This window comes from Aulonocara sp. 'chitande type north' Nkhata Bay, linkage group LG3 (genome assembly GCF_057382095.1).
Source record: "Aulonocara sp. 'chitande type north' Nkhata Bay isolate Kocher_YH1m ecotype deep benthic linkage group LG3, A_spYH_male_GT1.1, whole genome shotgun sequence".
Classification (NCBI taxonomy): domain Eukaryota; kingdom Metazoa; phylum Chordata; class Actinopteri; order Cichliformes; family Cichlidae; genus Aulonocara; species Aulonocara sp. 'chitande type north' Nkhata Bay.
Window position 1 is genome coordinate 29,268,300 of NC_141346.1, and position 25,376 is coordinate 29,293,675.

A 25,376-nucleotide genomic window follows, 5' to 3' on the forward strand; every position below is an offset into this window, starting at 1 on the left:
GGAGACAACGTCAGCGTGCCATTGCGCATCCGGAGAGCGCGCGCTCCAGCGGTAGGAGCGAAGGGGAGGATGAACACGATCGTGGAGGTTTTGGTGTTGATGGTAATGGCGGGGAGCGCGTGAAGCCGTTTCTCGTGGGATTAACTCTCGTGGACATGGATTTAATGGACGATCGTAGTTGTTTTAGTTGTTACTTCTCCTGAGAGACGCAGACAAACAGAAAGGAGCGGGAGAGATGGGGGACCGACAGCGGCGGACCGGGAGACTCGAGAACCTCACTACCAAGTCCCGGGTCTCCAAGGAGACCAAGCTCCGGTTGCGCGTGGTCTACCTGGATGACAGCGAGCGCACGTTCGAAGTGGAGGTAAGCCCTTCACAGGGGGCAGTGAAAACATTCATATTTACTTTTCTGAGTGGATCCACATACAGCACGTGTCTCTCTTCAAAACAATATTATAAATGATCAAATGTGTCGAATATGCGTTTTAAATCTGTCTGGATATTATTTTTTCCCCGTTTTGATAAAGCTTTCTGTCACTTTGTTTGCAACTTTCTTCCCCTCCTTCCTGAAAAAAGAAAGAAATCAAAGAGGGGGAATCCACCACGGGCTCTGTTCAGACTGGATTCTTCTCCAACATTTACGCTTTAATATAATATTGAGGATTATTATCTGGGAGTACCTGGTCATGCACTTCTCTGGTCTGACAGGGTTTAATCTGCTGTTTAATATAAGTTAAACCTGCTTTATAGACACTATTTTAGGTTTTTATAGCGTGCTTTATGCAGCAGAGAGTGTGTACTTGTACTAAAGTATTTATTTAGTTAGACTGCAAAACAGAAACTGACCATTTAAGCATAAATGTGCTTCACATTTATGCTTACGAGTGTTCCTTATTCTTAGGCACCAACATCCGACACAAACCCCGTGTCTCTGATTATCTCTGTTGAACAATCAAAAACAGAAGAAGAGCGCTGCAAGTTATATTTAAATAAATAGCAGATCTGTGGTCAGTATAGTGTAGCTATACTACCATATTCCCATGTACTTATTTTTTCAGGTGGGTTTCAATCAGTGGCAAAACTGCAATCAAAGATACAAAAGCACAAGATTGCTGCACTCAATAATCAATTAATTTATCTATTACAGATAACCACAGACTGTATAAAAAGATGGAAAGAGTTTCAGGTCTGTCAATCTGGTCTTTCGGTGATGACGTATGAACCCTGCTTCCGGGTCCAAACTACTCTGAGTTTATTAAGGCTGTTGTGTTTTTAACATGTTTTAATGCTTTGCATCTTGTTCTATTTAATCTGACTTTAAAAAGTCAGTGATAACTGTGAGACTCTCTCTGTGATTATTGCCACTATTCATTTTAGAGCTCGGTTTTTAAAACCTTACAATGTAACTACAGCCCAGCCCATGCAGCAGTATATGAATGTCTAACCTCGTATTGTGGATGGATTATCTCAGTTGTTCTCCTGACTGAAGTTTGGTCCGTTTACATGCAATTACATTTGCCCCCGGCAGCTTTCACAGCTTTTGTGACATAAAAGAAATGATGGATTATATGATATGGAGAACACACAGGAGATAAATGTGTGTTATGTCCTTTCCTGCTTGCACTTACATAACACCGTTTTACCTTAGTGGCTCACAAAGAGAACTACAATGTGAGTTGCTTGCCTACTAACATTAGCAACTTGAGTTTTAGTGTCATATCCAAGTGCAGTTTAGCACAAGTGAGGAGAACAATCAAAACCTCTCCCACCTGAGTTACTGCCACTCTTGACTCTCTCTCTGTGTTAGTTTGTCCAGTAAAATAGGGAAAAAGATGAAATAGGGAAACAAACTCTCAAGCTTTCTGACAACACTGGTACAGCTGTAACAGTTGATTGTTTGTCTTGCAGGTGCTGTTTAGCGACAGAAAAGTGTTTGTGAAGGCAGGTTTGTGTAGATTTATGCATTGCTAGGACTGCTCTCCCCCCTAAAAACTGAAATTAATGCATTAACGAGGCTCAAACCCCAGTTTCTTCATTAGAAATGGTGTGTTTGAACCATCTCCTGTCTAAACTTTCATTTTTTAAAAATGGAAAAGCTCCAAAATGTCTTTTCAGAAACTCTTACGTGGGCTGTTTCACATGGTAGGCACAAATGAGAGAAATTGTCTTTAAATATTAGTATTAGTCATCACAGTGACTAATACTGCCATTACTAATACAGTTTAATTTTCACTCAGCATTAAATATACTGATGCAGTCTTCAGTAACATAATGACAGGCAGAAGTCAGTTAAAAAATACCCTGTAACCTGATTTAAAAAAAAAAGTTTCATTACAGTTGTAGGTGCTTCAGGATTGCTGAACAGCATCCTACAGGAGTGCTTCCAAATCCGCTGTTTAGCGTCAGATTCTCCCAGTGTCCCTCCGTGATCGTCTCAGCAACAGCGTGATACGTAGTCAATGTCACCAGCAGCCCTCAATGGAAGAGTGGATTAGGAAGTGACTGCAATGATTTGGCCACATCTGCCGCATCACCTTTTGATGCAGCAGCACCCCGCCCACTGGAGAATCAAGCGTGGCTCGCCTAAGAAGACTTGGATCAAGCAAATTGAAGACGATTTTAAACAATGACGCCTAACCCAAGCAAATGAGCAAGCAAATGTGAAGGCAAGAGACCACAAGGCCTGGGAATGCATCATTGACCAAAATGGAAACCCTACGGCACCCACAGCAATGTATTGGCTTCGTGGACAACCACCAGCTAGGGACAAAAGAAGAAGAAGAAAGATAGCCTGTACTGTTTGCATTCATACTTGTGCATTGATGTTCCTGATCTGCCATCAGGACTGCCTGAGCTGTTCATGTTGGACTTGGAGCTGATAAATGTTGAATGACAGCTGATTTTACTGTCACAGCAAACAGAAGACTTCAGAATCACCCCTGGCCAATAAGCGTGTTATTAGAGCTACGGAAACCAGAAAAATGGCACATGTCAACATTGTCAGAGAACTAGCTATTGGATTAGCGATGTTGGTGAGCTACTTTAAAGTTACCATGATATAGATTTCAATATCAAATCTATGCTGTGGGTGTGCTGGAAGTTGATAGGTACCTACCTAGAAATGTTACTATATGTCAAATCGGCGCACTTTGATAGGTCTTTTAAGTGCTCCTGTTTACTCCTATGCATTTCTGGTTATTCTTGAACTCATTTTTCTCTTTTATTAGAAGAGAGAAACTTCACTGCCAGCATGTGTTTTCGCAGTGAAATAGCCGTACAGCAGAGAAACGCCATCCTGAGGGATAAAAGCAGGCCACAGCATCAGGCTCTTACATATGCAGATGCATATACAGCCGGCGAGCACTGTGAGGGTCATGTTTTTTGACTTTTCCAGTGCTTTCAACACCATCAGGCCGACCCTCCTGGGTGATAAGTTAGCAGCGATGCAGGTGGATGCTTCTCTGGTGTCCTGGATTGTTGATTACCTGACAGGAAGACCACAATATGTACGTCTCCCACAGTGTGTGTCTGACAAGGTGATTAGCAACACAGGGGCACCACAGGGGACTGTCCTCTCCCCCTTCCTCTTCACCCTCTACACCACAGACTTCAGCCACTGCACAGAGACATGCCATCTTCAGAAGTTTTCTGATGACTCTGCGGTGGTTGGATGCATCAGCAGGGATGATGAGACAGAGTACCGGGCTGTGGTCGACTCCTTTGTCACGTGGTGTGAGCAGAATCATCTGCAGCTCAACGTGGCAAAGACCAAGGAACTGATCGTGGACTTCAGGAAGACCAGGAAACACTTGACCCCTGTTTCAATCCAGGGGGTCAGTGTTGACATTGTGGAGGACTATAAATACCTTGGAGTACACATTGACAATAAACTGGACTGGGCTAAAAACACCACAGCACTTTACAGGAAGGGCCAGAGTCATCTCTATTTTTTGAGGCGACTGAGGTCCTTCAACATCTGCCAGAAAATGCTGAGGATTTTCTATGAGTCTGTGGTGGCCAGTGCGATCCTCTATGCTGTTGCATGCTGGGGGAGCAGGCTGAGGGTCGCAGATGCCAACAGACTTAATAAACTGATCCGTAAGGCCAGCAATGTTGTGGGGATGGAGCTGGACTCCCTCAAGGTGGTGTCGGAGAGGCGGATGCTGTCCAAGATAAAGACAATGTTGGATAACACCTCCCACCCACTCCATGACATGTTGGTCAGTCACAGGAGCTCGTTCAGTGAGAGACTGAGATTACTGAAAAGCACCACTGAACGACACAGGAAATCATTCCTGCCTGTGGCCATCTCCCTGTACAACGCATCCACTTAACACACTGTTTGCTGCTACAACTACACATGTTTCTTTTCCAAATATTTATTTATAAGTGACTTATGTATGTATGTATGTATATATATGTATATATTGTACTATTCTTAGTTAGCGTATTGTCTGTCTTGTCTTAATGTTGGTTTAAAATGGAGCACTGTAACAAAAAATAATTTCCCCCAGGGATCAATAAAGTATTCTGATTCTGATTCTGATTCTGATATGCCATGCAGTATCATCACTGTGCTAGCATGTTTCCAATGTTAGCATGTCAACAATTCCAGTTAGAGACACATATAGCCATTTGGGGTTGCATCAGGAAGTGGATCTTTCATGAAACGCTGCCTGATCTATCTGACATTATCAAGTGATACCAAGCAGAAATATCACAGTTGTTAACATCTGCATTGCTAAAAGTTATTGGAAAAAGTTTTGTGGTTGTATGTACAGTGTGTCTCTGAACACCTCCTAAAACCTGAATGTTGTTACCAGCTTCATAAGTCATGTGGCTGTAAGCACATCCACCACAAAGTAATGACAGAGAATTAAACTTAGATGGAAAATTCAATTAAATTTTATTTAACCTCCTAGGACCTGTCGTCCACATATGTGGACATCACATTTTGGGTTATTTAGACTAAAATACTCAATTTTGCTCTACAAGGGCCTGATATCCACTTACGAGGACATTATACTGCTACTGTTCTATCAAAATATGAAATGAATATCCTCATATGTGGCTCTTATTTTTCTTTAAAAAAAAATAAGGTAAAAAATAAAATAAAATCTGGTAATTCTTTGTTTTTACATTCAACAGGCCCCAATCAGCCCAAATATCAAAGAGAAATTAAAAATGCGTGTCGTGGAAGAGTTCGGGTCTTAGGAGGTTAAAATCACAACAACAGTCACTTCTTGGTGACTTAATTAAGTCTGTCAAAAGAAAGATTTATTTTATTTTTTTAATGGGCCAAACAGCTGCAGATGTTTACCAGCTGTGTGAGGTGTAAACACTCTGCTGTCTATGAACAGCCATGTGCTGCTCTACTATCCAGGTCAGAAAAAGCAGACCAACGGGCCTCTTTTTCAACATGGTAACGTCGCCTGCAAGGCAGTATTGCAATCTAAAAAGAATCTGTGTGTGAGTGTGTGTGAGTGTGTGTGCATGGCTTGCAGTATTGTGCTAGCAAAGGAGCTCCATTTTTCCATGCCCATGCTTTCTTCCCTGTCAGTTTCCCAGCGGCCTCCGGGACATTAGCAGAGTCTGTACAAGAGGAAAGAGAGCTGAAGGAAAAGGCATGGATGGACAGAATAGGGAAAAAATAAAATGTGATAAATTTAGTAAACACCCTGATCAGGCATAACATCACAACCACCTGCCTAATATTGTGTCGGTCCCCCTCTGTACTGCTGTGGGGTCTTTACCTTATGATATAAAGAACCTAGAGGTGACTGTAGTTGGGAATTAGTGTAATATGAATAAAATTTAATTTAGCTTAATTTTGCTGCCAAAACATCCCTGACTCACTGAGGCATGGACTTCACTAGACCCTTGAAGGCATGCTGTGCTATCTGGCATCAAGATGTTAGCAACAGATCCTTTAAGTCCTGTAAGCTGTGAGGTAGGGCCTCCGTGGAACGGACTTGTTTGTCTAGCACATCCCACAGATGCTTGCTTAAGATATGGGCAACTTCAAGGCCAAGTCAACACCTCAGACTCATTGTTGTGGTCCTCAAACCATTCCTGAACCATTTCTGTGCAGTCCTAAAAGATTGATTCTATTCATCTGTATGTAGCATTTTCAGTGGGAGAAACGTTTCGTCACTCATCCAACTGACTTCTTCAGTCTCAGCTGACTGCAGGTTTCCCCAATCTTATAAACAGTACATTTGCATAATGACTGAAACCAGCCCACTGAAGGAACAATGGGCTGGGAGGTCAGTTCCTTGATCATTAATATGCAAATTCTCTTGAGCATTGATCAACACCACTGATCAAGGCTCATTGATCAAAGATCACTGATGAATTGCGATGAGTACCATTCACAGAGAGTTTGGGAATGGCTGCAATCACAGCATTGTAAGATGGTGAAAGATGTACCCTTAGGCCCCCTCCTCGATTCAGAGATGGTCTTTCCCTTTTCAAGTAAATGGCCTCATTGACTCCGCGCTCATACCAGCGTTCCTCCCTGTCCAGGATGTGTACATCCTCATCCTTGAAAGAGTGTCCACTGGCCTATAGGTGTAAATAGACTGCAGAGTCCTGGCCTGACGAGGTAGCTCTTCTGTGTTGTGCCATCCACTTCGCCAGAGGTTGTTTGGTTTCCCCGATGTATAAATCCTGGCAATCCTCCTGGCACTTAACAGCGTACACTATGTTACTCTGTTTGTGTTGGGGGACCCGATCCTTGGGCCGGACCAGTTTTTGGCGCAGCGTGTTTTGGGGTTTGAAAGCCACAGAGACCCGGTGTTTAGAAAAAAATGTGTCTCGACTGCGCCGATACTCCTGACACATATGGGATCACTGCAGGTTTTCGCTTGGGCAGCGGTTGTCTTTCTCTCCTGGATCAGCTGGAGCTTTCTTTAGGTGTCTTTCCAGCTTTGACAAAAGTCTAGCTGGGATAACCACATTTACTCAGGGCCTTCTTGATGTGATGCTCTTCTGCTTCTGTGGCCGTTGTGTCAGTGGGGATGGTGTTCGCTCTGTGTTGTAGCGTCCTGATGACACCCAGTTTATGCTCCAGTGGATGATGAGAGTCAAACCTTAGATACTGATCCGTATGTGTAGGTTTACGGTACACGTCAGCTTTTAGATATCCCCTATTACTGATGGAAATCTCACAGTCTAAGAAGGCTAACCTGCCACTTTTCATATCCTCCCTGGTGAAGTTGATGTGTTGGTCCACCGAATTAATGTGATCCGTGAATTGTGGTCCATCCTCAGATTTGATTTTCACCCAGGTGTCATCCACATATCTGAACCAATGGCTTGGTGGTGTTCCATGGTAGGATAACAAAGCCCTCTTTTCCACTTCTTCCATGTACAAATTGGCCACGATGGGTGAAACTGGGGAGCCCATGGCACACCCATGTTTCTGCCTGTAGAACTGACCCTTGTGAAGTAGGTTGAATGAAGACACAGTTCCAAAAGCAAACACACTTGGTTGATGCTGAGAGTGGTCCTGTTGCTGAGGTTGGGTCATCCGGTAATCGCTTACGAACTACCTCCAATGCTTCCGTGACTGGGATGCAAGTGAAGAGAGATGTAATGTTGTACGAGACCATGGTTTCATCTGCCTCCATAATGACATCTCTCACCTTCTCAACAAAATCCAGGGTGTTCTGGATGTGGTGTTCAGAGCTGCCTACCAGCGGGTTGAGGATCAAAGCCAGAAACTTGGAGATGTTATAGGTTGCTGGAATTTATTCTGTTTCAACAGGAAGAACTGAATATGTTACTCATCATAGCTTAATGGTACAGAAATACACAATAGTGTTTGTTTGCTACAGTCTGCTTAACAATTATGGCAGCACCTTGTGGATGTTTAGCAAAGCTTGTGGTAGCTAATCCGTAAAATGTTAGACATGTTCTGTCATGCTGAATTTTTCCCCGATGTGCATGGTTCAGTCACTCAGGTCATGTTTTCTTAACCTTCAGATTAGTTTATCAAAGCTGTGACACCAAGACTGAGGTGAGTCCGCTGATTAAAACAGAGAACTGTGACGCGTCACTGGACCATGACAGCAATTTCTATGTTTGGTTTATGAACAACTTGTGAATAAAGCTTACACGCTTGAGTTTCCTCTGGAGTCTCTGGTTTCAGTCCAAAGCTTTTAAGGTTAACTGGTTTGGGTCAATGACTGAGTTTTAATTTGTATTATTTTTGCTACATCTGGCAACTTTGTGCCCTCTGGTGCATGAAATACTGATCCCTGGTGGATTTTCTGTGAACTGCATGTGTCCAATTCACAAAAGTAAAATAAATAAAATGATGTGAAAGAATAATAAGAAATAGAAATAAACAGCAATAATGCAAGAACTATATATCAGGGTAGAATTAAGTCCAAATATAAAGTACAATTAGATGTACATAGTCATACTAAGGTAGGACATACAGATTGTACAGGTGTTATTATATAAAACTGTATCATAATGTGTACATCACAGTTCAGTAATCAGGCAGTGATTCAGTAGCCTGATGGCCTGTACAACCGCACATGTTGAAAAATAATACTTAACCAATATGTTGAAATTTAAACTTGTCCGTACATGATGAGCTGGACATGTTCAGTGTTACTGCTACCTCGCAATGTGTCATGACACCTATGACAAAGGTAACTCTGTGCCTGTCTTTGAGATTTGACAAAACTGCGTTTGTTCCTCTGGAACCAGCTTGAACGAGCTAACACTCCACTGCTGTATGCAATGAAGGCCCTTCACTAGTCAAACAAACACGTGTAAGCTTGTGCAGATATCATTAATGAAACTGTTTTGCTGTTTTCTGCTTTGAATTCACATCCAAAGTTGCACATCGCTCACTTTTTCCTCTGTTCTGCTCTGCTGGAAACTAACTGCTCTGCTGATCTGTGGGCGGCTGTTTGCTTCCAGTAATTATCAGTTAGGCCTATTCTTCTCTCTATAATCAGTTACAGCTGCCATGTCCTTCGTCATTCTCCCTCTCCCCTAATAACCTTTCTCCTTCCCTCATGACAAGTTAATGAGGGACGTCCAGTGACCCCCCCAACAGGGCACTAAACACCAGCTATAAGACGGTGAAGGCTAAAAAAAAAGCAAAAACGTGTCACTGCAGTAAGTGAACACCGCACAAACACCAGAGACAGGTTCAGGGCTTCATGTGGGCACACACTACTACTTTGATTTAATCCTGAATTAAATTTAAGACACAGGGTCTTCAAAATAGATAAACAATAAGGCAGTACTTTTACATGTTTGTAGTGTCCTTTGTATTTTTGTCTAATGTGGTTAAAGTGACCCATTCTTCTGATCTGACTCCACATTTCTATTCTTGGACTCTACTAGAAAAGCTTTGCATGATCCAGAGTTCAAAATAATCATGACAATGTGGGAGATGCACCTGACTTTACATTTTCCAGTGTGGCTTGACGCCCCAACCTCGCTTTAACTGGACTTTCTTCTGATTGGCTGCCCCTTAAATACAAAATACTTAAATAACAAGTGATTAAAATAGTAAAATATCTGGTTATATAAGATTGTGACAAGATTGAATAAATATCAGTTTTTAGAAAATAACAAAGGGGGGGGGGGGGGGGGGGAATAGAGGAAATATAACTGTTAGTTTAAAGGACAGAAATGGAGGTAAAAACAGGACATATCAAAAATAATCACCCAGTTTCAAAGTGATTTAATTTCTTGCTGGAGTCACAAACTTCATATGGATGTAGGGGGTCACACCAATTAGGTTGGTGTGCAAACAAAAGTAGTAGCAGAAACTCTTAAACATTGTAATTTAACAACAAACATTAAAGGAAAGATGCACAGCTTATATACACTGCGTTCCAAATTATTATGCAAATTGTGTTTAAGTGTCATAAAGAGTAAATAAGTTGTTTTTCAATTAAACTCATGGATGGAATTGTGTCTCAGGGCTCTTTGTATCACTGAAATCAATCTCGGACACCTATGATCATTTGTTTGCCAGGTGAGCCCAATTAAAGGAAAAACTACTAAAGAAGGATGTTCCACATTATGAAGCAGACCACATTTTCAAGCAATATAGGAAGGAAAAATGATCACTCTGCTGCTGAAAAGAGTGAAATAGTTGAATGGCTTGGACATGTAATGAAAACCTTAGATATTTCACGAAAATTTAAGCGTGATCACCATAATGTTAAGAGATTTGTGGCTGAGTCAGAGCACAGATGGGTTCATGCAAATAAAGGCACAATGAGGAAGGTTTCTGCCAGACAAATACATCAGATTAAGAGAGCAGCTGCTAAAAGGCCATTACAAAGCAGCAAACACATATTTGAAGCTGCTGGTGCCTCTGGAGCCCTGTGAACATCAAGGTGTAGGATCCTCCAGAGACTTGCAGTTGTGCATGAACCTTCTATTCGGCCACCCCTAACCAATGCTCACAAGCAGAAATGGCTGCAGTGGGCCCAGAACTACATGAAGACTAATTTTCAAACAGTCTTGGCCACTGACGAGTGCAGTGCAACCCCGGATGGTCCAGATGGATGCAGTGGTGGATGCAGTGGTGGATGGCTGGTGGACGGCCACCATGTCCCAACAGGGCTGCGTTGTCAGCAAGGAGGTGGTGGAGTCATGTTTTGAGACAGAATCACGGGGAGAGAGCTGATCGGCCTCTTTAGGGTCCCTGAAGGTGTGAAAATGACCTCTGCAAAGTATGTGGAGTTTCTGACTGACCACCTTCTTCCATGGTAGAAAGAGAAGAACTGTGCCTTCTGCAACATAACCATCTTCATGCTAGTCAATGCACCATCTCATGCTACAAGGAACACCTCTGCATCAAATGAAATCAAATCAAATCACTTTTATTGTCACATCACATGTGCAGGCACACTGGCACAGCACATGCAAGTGAAATTCTTGTGTGCGAGCCCCACAAGCAACAGAGATGTGCAAACACAACAACACAAACGAGCAAAATACAAGAATGGCCAACCTGAAACTAATAAATATATGTACAATATATAATAGTGTATGCATTTCTGGATGTGTATACTAAATATTTCCCTACGTGTGTGTGTGTGTGTGTGTGTGTGTGTGTGTGTGTGTGTGTGTGTGTATACACATTTTTACAAATTAAATAGTAAAAAAATAAAATAAAACAATAATAATAATAATAATAAAATATATAAAATATACAGAGTTGAATATGTGCAAAACAAGTGGCATTTATATACAGTGTGTAGTGCATAATGTTGACGTTCCAGTAGTGAAGCTGAGGTGTCTATGACGTGTTCAGCAGTCTGATGGCCTGGTGGAAGAAGCTGTCTCTCAGTCTGCTGGTACGGGACCGGATGCTGCAGAACCTCCTTCCTGATGGAAGCAGTCTGAACAGTTTATGGCTGGGGTGACTGGAGTCCTTGATGATCCTCCCCGCTTTCCTCAGGCACCGCTTCCTGTAGATGTCTTGGAGGGAGGGAAGCTCACCTCCAATTATCCGTTCAGAGCACCGCACTACTCGCTGGAGAGCTTTGCAGTTGTAGGCGGTGCTGTTGCCATACCAGGTGGTGATGCATCCAGTGAGGATGCTCTCAATGGCACAGTGATAGAAGGTCCTGAGGATGCGGGAGCTCATGCCGAATCTTTTCAGTCTCCTGAGAAAGAAGAGGCGCTGCTGCGCCTTCTTCACTGTTTTGTTTGTGTGTACTGACCATGTAAGATCCTCAGCCAGGTGTACGCCAAGGAACCGGAAGCTGCTCACTCTCTCCACAGCAGCGCCGTTGATGGTGATGGGGGTGTGTACTTCTCTGCACCTCCGGAAGTCCACTATCAACTCCTTTGTCTTTGCAACGTTGAGGGTGAGATGGTTGTCTTGACACCAGTGGGTCAGGGCGCTGACCTCCTCCCTGTAAGCCGTCTCATCACCGTTGGTGATAAGACCCACCACTGTAGTGTCGTCCGCAAACTTCACAATGATGTTGGAGCTGTTAGTGGCTGTGCAGTCGTAGGTGTAGAGTGAGTACAGGAGAGGGCTCAGTACACACCCCTGTGGAGCACCAGTGTTCAGTGTGATGGGGAATGAGGTGATGCTGCCCAGTCTGACCACCTGGCGTCTGTCAGACAGGAAGCTAAGGATCCAGCTGCAGAGGGAGCTGCTCAGTCCTAGATCCTGCAGTTTCCTGTCCAGCTTCGAGGGAACGATGGTATTGAATGCTGAGCTGCAATCTACAAACAGCATTCTCACATACGTGTCTCTCTTCTCCAGGTGTGACAGGGCAGTAGTGTCAGGGCTATGGCATCATCAGTGGACCTGTTGTGGCGGTATGCAAACTGTAGAGGGTCCAGTGAGTCGGGTCATTGGCTGCTATCGGCGTAAAAGGAGAGGAACTCATGTTGTGGTCCCCATCCTGACTTCAATCCTACTGAGAACCTTTGGAGCATCCTCAAGCAAAAAACTATAAGGGTGGGAGGCAGTTCACATCCAAACAGCAGCTCAGGGAGGCTATTCTGACATCCTGCAAAGACATTCAAGTAGAAACTTTCCAAAAACTTACAAGTTCCATGGATGCAAGAATTGTAAAACTGCTATCAAATAAGGGGTCCTATGTTAATATGTAACTTGATCTGTTAAGATGTTTTTGATTGAAATAGCTTTTGATTTCAGTGAAATTGATCTACTAATGCTGCAAATTCAACAAATGACTATTTTGAATTCTCTACAACCTATAAAATCTTTTGAAGCTCTGTGTGCGTAATAATTTGGAATAGTGCATTTTAAGTTTTTTATTTTTGAAGAACATACTGTTTTCATTGGGAGTTTTGTTCAGCAACATTTGAATTATATTCTGTTGGTCGATGACTCGAAAATGATGCCAACTGTCATTTGAATCGACTATTTCGGAAAAACAGAGAAAAATATAATTTGCATAATAATTTGGAATGCAGTGTATATATCTGTTATAATCTGTTCATTATTTCCCTTCAAATGGAGCCACGTTTGTAAGGGAAATACATTTGTGAGTTGAGCAGCAGAGTTGAGTATGCGGGTTTTGTCCATGAAAAACAAGCCAGACCTTCTCTGCCAAGGCCAAACAATTTATTCTTGAGTCTTGTTTGGTTTAATTTAATGGATTGGATAATTGAAGTCTGAAGAAACAAGACATAGCAACAGTTTACAGTCTATTCATTGAACAAATGGACCTCAGTACCATGTGGAAGAACCATACACAGCCTGGTACCTCCTCCTCATGCTGGTCACCAGCTCGTTCACACACTGCTGTGGGATGGCATCCCATTCATCAACCAGCATTTGTCACAAATCAGCCTGTATAGTTGTGCTTTTGGCATTGGCAGAGAAGACCCCTTAGGTTTATATATCTATACATATCTGCCAGCAAACTGAGTTTCCAATGACCCAAAAGTCACTGGAATCCAGAGTCAGGGACATTAGTTGAAATACACCATTTTTACAGATTTGTAACCATGACGGCAAAAGAAATGTGTGAGACTTCATGTGAAAGGCAACACCTTCTAATATTTGAAAATGTGCCTAATTAACAAACTAGTGAAAAAAACAAACAAACCTAATCTTAACCTTTCGCCTGACGTGTTCACCATTAGGAGGTTAAGTAAGACGAGCAATGAAGGTCTCAGTTTCCATGGATACAGTTCAAAATTTTCTGCCGTTGTCCTCTGTCATGCCTCAACTTTTTCTGTCTGTTGTCTTTTAATCATTTAATGTCCCCTATGCATATCTTCCACAGATTAATTAAATATGAAAGAAAAAAAATGGCCATGATTATGCAAACTCTCATTAAGCAAAGTATTAGTGGATAAAGTAACTGAGCTGTAGCACATTTTTCTGGGCTCCCAGGAGCACTCCCGGACTTTAGTTTTAAGAACGTCTCAATTAAAAAGTCCTATTATCCTTCTCACTTTAATTCTCTCCCACTCTTTCTTCCAGCAAAAGGTTTTAGGTGGCGACTTCTACAACAAAGTGTGCGGTCATCTGAAACTGCTGGAGAAGGAGTACTTTGGCCTGGAGTTCAGACACCACAGTGGCAATTATGTAAGAAATGCTGGATCACACAGATACGCACAGATCAGTGCGGGAGGTTTTTAATGTCTTAACAAGTTTCTGTTGCAGGTTTGGTTGGAGCTGCTGAAACCTTTGGTCAAACAGATCAAATGTAAGTCATATCTGTCCTAAGATTAGTGCTCTGACTTCATATTTCCTCCAAATATTTCCAGATCTCAACGTCTCCGTTGGCACCATTGTCCTACGTCTATAATCTCTTTTCTTTTCCCCTCTGTCAGACACCAATGATTTATTCTTCAGGTTTATAGTCAAATTTTTTCCACCAGATCCTGGACAACTCAAGAGAGGCCTCACCAGGTAAAGTCTGAGCATAGATGTGATATATGTGAAATGCCACAGTAGGTGTACTCATACTGTTTTGTGTGTGCACAGGTATCTTTTTGCCTTACAGATCAAGCAGGACTTGTCTAATGGCAGTCTGACCTGTAATGACAACAGTGCCGCCCTGCTGGTCTCTCACATACTGCAGTGTAAGCATCAAAGTGCATCACACCTGCTGTAATTTTTTATTTTTTTTTTTGTTTTTGCGGAAGATTCAGAAAAGTATGGAGCCCCGCAAGGGACATGGCAGAAAAAAAAAATTACGATGAAGTTTTGCGAGATCTCGCAAAACAAACTCGGGATCTCGCAAAACTTTTGCGAGATGTCGCAAAACTTTTAAGATATTTCGAGGTGTGAATGTAGCTATGTAAACGTCAAATATCTGCTGGGTTTACAAGACATCACATATTTGCAAAAGTGCTCCGACGTTTTTGGAGATCTGACACCCACCATCTCGAAGCTAATGGGAGGTCGAGACCTACTACAGCCGGGAGGAACACCGCTTTCCCGGCACATTGTGCCTCGACCTCCCGGTCGGCTTCGAGCTGGCGGCCACCAAAGAATGCGGCTAAAACTTTTGTGAGATCCTGAGTTTGTTTTGCGAGATCTCGCAAAAGTCAGTCTTAATTTTTTTTTCTCCCATGTCCCTTGTGGGGCTCCGTAGAAAAGTACTGGAAACGTTCCTCAGACATTTTGGTCCATATTGACATGATAGCATTACACAGACGCAGGTGCCCATCCCAGAGGTGCTCAGATTCAGATGTGGTGATTGTGCAGCGCGTTTGAGTACAGTGAACTCATTGTCGTGTTCAAAAAAACAGTTTGAGATGATCTGAGCTTTGTGACATGGTGTGTTATCCTGCTGGAAGCAGCCATCAGAGGATAGGCATAGGCAATGGCATTCAAACAATGTTCAACTGTTTAAATGTGTATTTTAAGAAAGTATCCTCTTACAATTACACCGGCAGTTTCTTGGCCTTCACTGACAACAGTGGCACCTGGTTTGGTCTTCTGCGGCTATAGCCCATCTGCTTCAAGGTTCAGCATGTTGTGCATTCAGAGATGCTCTTCTGCATACCTTCATATCATGTTATTTGATTTACTGCTGCCTTCCTATCAGCTCAAAGCAGTCTGGCCCTTCTCCTGTAATCTCTGGAATCAACAAAGTATTTTCACCTACAGAGCTGCTGCTCGTGGGATATTTTATCTTTATTGGGACATTTTCTGTAAAGCCTAGTGATGGTTGTGAGGGAAATTCCCAGTAGATTAACAGTCTCTGAAATGCTCAGATGAGCCCATGTGGTACCAACAACTGTGCCACACTAAAATTTGAACTTTGGTAGGAAATCTATATGTTTACATGGCTACATGCATTTTTCTGCATGTGTACCTAATAAAGGGTCCGGGGAGTACATAGTCATTATATACATTATGTTTTTGAAAATGTGTTTCATATACTGCATTTACTTAGTCAAAGATTTCCCTCTAGAGCAACGACCCATTCCGATTCTCTCCTTCCCAAATGGCCCAAAAATGGTGACTATACTGCAATTAAATATTTAAAACGCAGAGAAACTAAATATGTGTTTGCATGCATTTGCATTTGTGCTACAGCAGAGATAGGGGACTATGATGAGGAGCTGGACTGCCAGCATTTGGAGATGAAGCACTATGTTCCCAACCAGGAATATCTGGACCACAAAATCATCAAGTTTCACAAGAAACACAGGTATGAAGTGAAGCAGAAGACACTGGTGCTCTGTAGTATGTGGACAGTTTTGTCAAACTAGTGTTAATTTTGACCAGAGAGAAAGGGCAAAGTATTAACTGGACGTAGGACTGCGCCTCTTTCCCCCATCCCACCCATAGATTCTTTTAAAAAGACGATAGATTTGAAAATATGATCGTTTCCAACCAAAATGCCACTTTTGAAACATGTGTTTGACGTGTTGTTTGAGTCTAACTAGGAGAAATTTTGTTGGAAAAGCAGAAGTGACTGCTGGGTCAAATTGGCAGCAAAACAACAGCAATGCATCCAACTCTCCATAAATCAGAGGCTGGATAGTAATTGTGATTCTTTGTTTCTGTCCATAGAGGACTCTCTCCAGCAAACTCCGACATCCAGCTGCTGGAGGTGGCGAGGAAGCTGGACATGTACGGAATCAGGCCTTACCCTGCCTATGATGGGGAGGGAATGAGGATCAATCTGGCTGTCACACACTCTGGAGTGCTAGTCTTTCAGGTGTGTCCACTTCCACATAAAAGGACAAATCTTTTTATTTTTTTCCATCAGAAAAATTTCCTCTTCTTCTAAGCTAGGAGTTGCTGTTTTAGCATAAAAAAAGTTGGTTTGTGAAGTTACAACACAATAAATTTAATGGATCTAATAAACTAACAATCATTCATTGTATGCGAGATAAAACAAGATATGCGAGATGTGTAGAGATAAAACCTGAGGACGTCGGTGATCCTTTTTAGTTTTTACAGTACCAATAAAAGTTTACAATTTCCATGTGCATTTCTCAAAAATCAACTAACAGGTTTAGGAGAGGAACACTGTTTGAGGCTAAATATGTGTGCAGATGCTACACTACACATTACATATAATCTCTCATTATTTTTTTCTTGTGTTTTTCCAGGGAAACACAAAAATTAACACATTCAGCTGGGCAAAGATCCGCAAGCTAAGCTTCAAACGCAAGCATTTCCTCATCAAACTACATGATAAAGTTGGGGTGAGAAACTGGTCCAGTTTGGGCCACACGGTTTTGCTTTTTGTCCTATTAAGATTTATCTTTGAGGGGTGTACCCTGCCTCCCACCCTAAGACAGCTGGGATTGGCTCCAGCTCCCCCGCAACCCTGAAAAAGGATAAGGGGAAGCGGATGGATGGGGGTTTTTTTGGCCGTTATTCAATAGTTGAGCTGTTAAGAGTAGAAAAGAAAGGGTGGTGGGGGGGTAGACATGTAGAAATAAGCCATGGGCCAGACTCAATCCTGGACATCTGCATTTCAGCCATATGGCATGTGGTCACCTGCTCAACCAGTTAGCTAAACTGACACACCTACCATTAGTATTTAGTATGGAATAATGAGTGAGTTTATGTCTCACTCCCCTGTGAGTGAACAGGGGACTCTTGTGATGGATGCATGAAAAATGGGCAGGTCCAAATATTTAAGAGATCTTTGGAAGGAACAAAACATCCTGGCCAAAAGAGTAAGGCTTTTGTGGAGATCTCCTGGCCAGTAGTTCTAAGTACTTGTGAACAGCATGCAAATAGGCAATGTAAAGATCAAATCCGATCCATAGCAGCTACCAAGTTACTAATGTAAAGGTTCTACAGCTAAAGCACTGGTGCCAGTTTCCACAGAGCACCCTATGGGGGCTTTTAAGTTCTCCGGTAGAAGACTTTTTGGGACTTGAAGTGCAGACAGCATGCTATACAGAGGCGGTTGTAAATATTTGACTCATCATCGTCTTATTTCATGTCCATCCAGCCCTCGTGTAAGGATACACTAGAGTTGGCCATGGCCAGCCGTGATGTGTGTAAATCATTCTGGAAGATGTGTGTGGAGTACCATGCTTTCTTCAGGCTGGCTGAGGAACCAAAGGCCATACACAAAACTCTGCTGTCATGTAAAGGCTCCAGCTTCAGATACAGGTAAAATGCAGACAAGTGCACATAATGCTATAATCTGAAGGTGCATTCAGGCTTTTGTATAATACATATATATATATTAATCATCTTTTGCCCAAAATCAAAGTCATTTACTTCCAGTGTCTACTATGCATGAATTGTTCTCCAACCATTTAGTGGTACATCATCTGGATTTAAGCTTGTACACAAATATTTTGACTCACAAAACTTTTTACTTACCTACTCTTGTAGTGTTTGAATAAACCATCCTGAGCTTTCCAGCTTATCCAAAGGACAGATCATGTCGTGGTGATCAGTCTGTCCACAACTCACAAGAATCCCTACTGATAGTATTGGTTAGAATTGAACCAAACTGTGCTCAAAGTCATTTGCTGATTTATAAGCAAAAACCTGAGAAATATGATGGACTGTGAGCGTTTTTTTATTACCCTTTTCTTCTGATGAATATTCAGACTCTTTGTTTTCAGTCAGGTGTGGTAGTGTGTCCATCTGATGTTAGTAATGTTGTTTGGCAGTGGTCGGACCCAGAAGCAGCTGCTGGAGTGTCTGGGATCAGGGGAGAAGAAGCCTTCACACTTTGAAAAGTGAGAGAGAGATTTTATTGATGCTTCAATTTCCTTTTCATAAGCAAGAAACTTGCTTATGCATGTACTTCAAAAGCAAGGAGCTTTAAGTACTTGAAACGGCAACATATTTTATTAAGCCATCTTATGTATAGGTCAAAGGATCTGGAACAGAGGAATATTTTGTGATCAATTTTTATAGTCTGTGTATAACATCCGTTATTTTATTCCTTTCTCTGTCTGTCCAGGATGTACAGTCAGACTGACTGTGACCCCAGACAATGTCGATCTTCTCCTGATCTCCTCACAGATGTCTCCAAACAGGTAATAAATATGACTGTTCAGTCTTTAAAACTATTACTTGACACACAAAGCATATTCATGTCTGACAAAATTAAAACAGCTACTGTTCTATTATCTGTTTTTAATGATTTTGTTTAATTAACTTGAAGAGCTATGGGTTTTTCAAAATTTCATTACATGTTCTTGGGCCGTTTTTTCTTCTTTTTTACAGTTCTCTGATATTATCTAATACATACATACTCTGATATGGTTTAAAATGGAGCACTGTAACAAAAAATAATTTCCCCCAGGGATCAATAAAGTATTCTGATTCTGATTGATTCTGATATCATATGAGCGAATTAATTAATAGCATAATCAAAATATTAGTAATAAAAACAACTCGAGTGTTCGTGCCTTTTCTTCTCAGGTGTACGAACATTCCCACCCATTCCCACGGTCAAGTCGTGCTCTGGCAATACACAGCCAGGATCAGCTGGACCCGCATCATCGAGACAATGATATTGAAATCAACGAAAGAGTGGCTAAACGCAGCCAATCATGTGTTGAGGTCAGCCAGAGGCCTCGCCTCCTCTCCCAAGTCACTCCTCTTTCTCCATCTGTCAACCAGACAACGCCGCCTTCACCCTCACTGAAGACGAGATCTGCTTCGATATCTGTAGTAGAGGACGCAAGGGGGGTACGAATCGGGACACAGCGCCAAGCCCAGCGGTTAGCTGGTGTCTATGGAAACCGATCTAGACGTCGACCCAACCCCCAGCCACATCCAGATGCAGGACAGCAGCTGGTCCTTCTCTACCCTAACAGCCCTGCCTACCAGTATCATCCTGTCCTCCCATCGTTCCCATTAGGTGGCTCCTCGCCACTCAACCGACATCCCTACTTGTCGGAATTTGTTACCGTTTCCTCACTGGAACGAATTCCACATACAAGACGGCGGGATTATGTGACAATGGATGGCATAACACGGCCATCTTTTTACCCAATGTGTCACGATTCGCCATCTAGTTCACCAATCAGGAGAAACCTCCGCTCCAGTGGTTCAGGTGGGCTGGGATTGGCCAGAATGTACCAACCAGGAAGCAATGGTGCAAGAATCAGGGGCGTTGGACATACAGAGGCGGGTCATTACAGCGATGACTCCAACTTCCTTCCTGGACTGCCTCGCCGTGTAGCCAGCCAACCTGATGTCAAATTAAACCTCTCGAGGAGCTCAAACACTGCCTTTAACCCTGCTTCTGAGTTTCGCCCTCTTGGTTACTACCCCCACCTGACGCGCCCCTCCAGACCCACCTACCTCCCACTAAACTCTTCCCCTCTGCCTGAACGCCCCAGTTCACTATGTATGATTGGCAGCACTGCGGGAAGCTACAGCGACTCAGACCCGGAGGTTTTCTATCCATACTACTGCCCTGCCCCTCAGGTAGGCAAGATGGTACGGTCCGCTGGACTAGCCAGGATGAGGTTTTCATCGGGGAGTCTCCAACTTGATGAGGAGGAAGAGGGGGAGGAGGAAGAGAAGGAGCATGCAACAGCAAAAGAAACTGCAAAGAAGGAGCCAGAGGGTGAAGAGGAGAAGAAAGAAAAGAGTGAAGGAGGAGCGGATACGAAAGGAGCGGCAAAGGTTACTGAAGTGACGCTGTAGAAAAGATTAAAACATTAAAGCGATTGATGATCACAGTCAAAACTGGAAGGATAATTTAAAATAGCACATCCTCTGCAGACTGTAGATAACACGATAAATGTATTAGATAAGAAGTGTGTCGTTTTGAGGTGCACTGGCAGATGAAATGTATTTTTTTGCCTTCTTCAAGTGAAAACCTCAGATTTTGAAAAGGGGCTACTGTTTTAGTGGCTATTTTATAGGTGCAAGCTTACAAAAACAAGTAAATAAATAACAATAATAATAATAATAATAATAATAATAATAATTAGTATTTTAGAAATTAAAGATGTTTGACAAATTAAAGCAGACAACAATTTAAATTTTTTGTTAAGGTGTTTGAGCCACTACAACATTAACTCTTCAAACATTCCTTTACCAGAGGGGTATGGGCACCATGTTTCTTAAATATTTTCCCTCATTTCATGTCTTGATGATGATCATCAAATGGAGACACATTGGTCTCCTGAAGATGTTAATTTTAGTTGCAATCTGGTGACTGTGAAGTTCATAGGCTACTCCTTAAGCCGTGTTAACTATAAGGTAGGCCCATATATAGGTGGAGGCACTGTCATCCTGAAATAGACCACTCACATCCCATACAACTGGTCAACCAGAACAACTTTCTATTGGTTTTCATTTTTCGTTCCCTCTAAGGCAGGGGTGGGCCAATAATTTTTCCAAGGGACTACATGAGAAACTGGGACTGCAGGGCTGCATCAATTAAGCTTATTGGTGTGGCCATCCAAAAAAGTCCCAGTTTCTAACGTGGCCCCTCGGAAAAAGGAAACCGCAAAATACCCCAAATGTCTTAATAGAGCCAACAGATGCTCTAAGGGCCGAGCATTCTAGGCTGTGCTTTTCTCTTGATGTCTTTATGTGTGTCTTTTATGCAGTCTCTCACTTATTGACAGTATGGTTAAGGATGGCTCACCCAAACGTATCACTTTTCCACATTTCTGCAGACCAGTGCCTATGTTGCTTTTTTGCTTTGTAACCCCTTTCATTGAAGCACTCTATAGCTATGTGCAGTACATGTGTGAAAAGCATACCTAGGTTGAAAAAAAAAATGGATGAAGCAACTGTGACGTTAGCTTTTCGGCCACTGTTACACTAGTTTTTGGAGCCAGAATTTACCATATCTGGACAAGTTATCAGTTGCTGGTAAAAAAAGGAGAGTGTTTGGTCACAACCCCCCTGAAATCTTGGTAGATAAAGAAAATCTGTATTCCCCAATTGACTGGGCAGTGGATGCCAAGTGAGAGCCGCTAAATGAATATGGTACTGCACTGAAAACCTCTTTTTGATTGATTTGCTCACTGGCAGATCACTACGGTGATCCAGTTTGCGTGGAAGACGGAGACTTGACTACAAACAATCACCTAGTGGTGGTGAAACTCTGAAAAGTGCATCTATTGGAAAGTGTTGATTTTATCATCTTTGACGTTGCTAACCACAGGCAGCAACCTCCACTGCCAGCTGGTAAGGGAAAACATATTTTTTGCATACTAAATAGTTGTTGCCAAGGGAACAACAACCGATCTGTGTGTAACTGAGTTTTAAAGTACAAAGAATACGCCAAGAATCTGCATTCTTGGCATTACCTTTAATCGTCCATAATTGTCTATATTTCTATGTGATCGTCCTCACTGACTGTCCAAAGTAAAACATAAGCGACATGTGTATCAACAAAGACCCTTGTTGCTACATCCAAAAAACAAACAAACAAACAAAAAAAACGCTAAGAGAGAATGAAATCCCTGTTGCCGTTTATATGCATTTATAGTTATATGCAAACACTAGCCATACCCTTACCAGTTAATCCAGCCTATCAAGGACTGGAATCTAACATTCACAGATTGTGTGGATTGGACTGAAATCATGTGGAGTCTGTTTTGATCCCACTGGACCAGCGAACTATTAGCAATGTGGTAGTTGTGCTGGCTTTAACCTTTCCCACAGACTAAAATGGTGGTCAATTTGATCCCGATCAGATCATCTGAATTTCAGGTTGTGTTATTTAATGTTGACATACTGCTGTATTTGGAGACATTATTTCAGACTAATGGCAATGGTTTAAAAACAGAGCAAAACAATAATAATAAATAATCAAACACCAATAAAAATAAATAATTTTTAATCTGTGTGAAAATGACTAAATTAATCTTGATGTCTGTTGGAAAAGGACCTTCTAGGACTTAAATATAAAGTCTTTGTGTGTGGGTATGATGCCTTCATAATGTTGGTGGAATCATTTTCTGGGTGATGTAGTTATATAATGTATTGTTACTTCTGTAGAAAAAAGTGAACTTTGGGTTTATATATATTACAGTCGCATTTTGTCATTAAAGGATTAAAAACAAGAAGACAATTGTGTTAAAATTAATAAAGTGCAAGATTGTAAAAAATATATAATAAAGGAACTCATAATCACTGAATAAAACCCAGTGAAAGCAGTTGAATCAAACTTAAATATTTATTCATAAAACTCTAAGTCCCGCTACAAAAAATGAGTACATTGCTGTAAAATCTTACATCTTTCACTTTACATCTACCCCTCAACAAGCATTGTATCCCTTATGATATATATAAAAAAAACGAAACAAATATACAGCGACTGAATTTTATATAGTGTCTTTGGTACAAACTATCAGTAACACCTTCAACTGCAGGTCCCTTCATGCCCTTGAAAAAACCTGCGCTACTTTCCAATGTTGTCTATTAAGGAAGATATCGTAAAACTTTCTGACACAATCTGAAACTTACCAAGTTTTCCAAAATGCTACATATAATGAAGCAGCCACTGGAAGACCTTTGTGTCATAACTACATGTCAACATGTATTCTTTAATAAAAAAAAAAAAAAAAAAAAAAGATTCCTTCAATCTTACTGGGTGTGGGTTATCAAACGTAGTTACACTCACCAAATGGCAGCCATTTTCATCATTTTAACATCCTGTACCTCAGTCAAAAAGACTGGTCAGTGACTGCATGGTAACCTCCAGTTGCTAAGAATGAAGGCGTATCCTCCTAATCAGTTGGCAAGTGATAAACGTGTTTGCATTGAGTGTGTTGCACTGAAAGACTCGTGACTGCTTCAGTCACTTGCAGCTTGCCATGTTTGCCAGCAGTCTGCATGGAAGATGGCGACTTATCTGCAAACACTAACCAAACACCGAGTGGTAGTGAAACTGGAAAAAATTTGTAATGGAAACAGAGGACATGTGCCTAATGAAATGTATTGGTTTCAGTGGTAAGGCAAAACTTACAAAGGAACGTTCTTTGTTTCCAGTTGGCACCACATTTTTCAAGGTTTCATTACCACTTGGTGTAGTTGATCAGTGTAGACAATTTTTGCATCTTCCGTACAAACTACAAACAACTGTGGCAATCTGCTAGCAACCAAAGCAATTGGTAGGAGGTTTGCATTGAAGCTAGCAAGTGCAAGAACACTCCAGCAACCACTTGCCAATCAATCGGGGACTACACATTTCTTTCCCCCCTCTACTAGGTCACCGATTGGTCTCTAAGCCTCTGTGATTAAAGCCTTAACTGCTGCTAATTAGAGAAGGGCAGTAACAACAACAGCTATCTAGCTTACTGTTTAGCAAGCTACTAACTATTTGGCTAGCAAGACTAACATAACAAAATAAATCTGGACTAACAGTTGTGTGCTGCCAGTGGCTTTGTTACTAAAACTAACTAAACCAGCCTTATTCACATGGCAGCCATTTTCAGCATTTTAACTACTCATATCTTGCCAGCAACTTTGGGTAGCTACAATAACAGCTAGCCTACCAGTTAACAGGCAACTGGCTACCTAGCCAAGCTAGCCAGAGACTGGAGATAAGCTATTAAACTTGATGGGGAAATTTAAAAGTTTAGGAACATTTGGACATTAAAAAGTTCCATAAATTCACCACATTTGTACCATTTTAGAGTAGGAGGCTTTTCACCTTGAATATTCAAGAAAGTCGCTGTACAAAACAGTAAAATTGAAGGATCTACACTGCTTTAACAGAAACCACCTTGAATGAATTCTGGGATCAGGGAACTGTAACTGAAAGACATTACTGAAAAACAAAAATAAAAAACAAATGTAATATTGGCATATCATCTGTCTCAAGTGCTACTAAACAAGAATAAAGACATCTACAGACTCCAGGCAACTCATGACACAAAAACATGACACAAAAACATACCACTGCTGATGGACGAGAACCTTCTTTGGTATTACATTTCCTTCGTGAGCCATTTCTACAAAAACCTCTTAAGAAAACAAGTGACAGCAGAAAATGTAGAAAATGACTGATAACAAAAAGAACTAAGGCACATTATGGTAAAGGCAGATCAGAAATAAAAGCTATACATCAGATTTTATTTTCGTTATTGTTGTGGATTTTTTTTTTAATTAACCATAGGGAGATAAAAGGTTTTCAACCAGCAGCAGGGAATTTATATGTATATGTTTAATATAGTGTATATATTACATTGGTAGTGTGTGTGCGTGCATGTGTGTGAGTGTGTGTTGAGATGTGTGTGTGTACAGCAAGCAGATACTGCACAGCAAATCTGCCTTATTTTCATCATCCAGCAGCGTCACCGTAAAGGAAACAGTCTCTCTCTCTTCATGTTTTTTCTTTTTCCTGGGTCGATCCATCCATCTTTCAATTTGTTGTGTATCTGAGGAGGAAGATATTTGGTTAACAAATGAAGGAGGATACAAATGTTCTGTTCTGAATAATGTAAAAGAGGGAGAAAGAAACAGGACG

General features: G+C 41.6%; 2 protein-coding genes across 2 annotated transcripts in view; one reads left to right on the plus strand and one right to left on the minus strand.

The window, feature by feature from the left end:
- Nucleotides 1–61: 61 nt before the first annotated feature.
- LOC147335056 (FERM domain-containing protein 7) lies at nucleotides 62–23,329 on the plus strand. Its single transcript, XM_086275626.1, has 12 exons — nucleotides 62–364; nucleotides 13,964–14,068; nucleotides 14,147–14,189; nucleotides 14,317–14,395; nucleotides 14,471–14,568; nucleotides 16,034–16,148; nucleotides 16,514–16,661; nucleotides 17,059–17,154; nucleotides 17,916–18,079; nucleotides 18,592–18,660; nucleotides 18,888–18,963; nucleotides 19,352–23,329. The coding sequence occupies exons 1-12, from the start codon at nucleotides 236–238 to the stop codon at nucleotides 20,585–20,587; spliced, it is 2,358 nt and encodes a 785-aa protein (XP_086131752.1). The 5' UTR covers nucleotides 62–235; the 3' UTR covers nucleotides 20,588–23,329.
- The window catches only part of LOC147335057 (serine/threonine-protein kinase 26-like), a 52,726-nt gene continuing 50,412 nt past the window's right edge, over nucleotides 23,063–25,376 (minus strand). Inside the window, exon 12 of the mRNA XM_086275638.1 lies at nucleotides 23,063–25,287. Coding sequence (XP_086131764.1) covers nucleotides 25,272–25,287 — 16 coding nt within the window. The 3' untranslated portion in view covers nucleotides 23,063–25,271. The remainder of the gene's footprint in view (nucleotides 25,288–25,376) is intronic.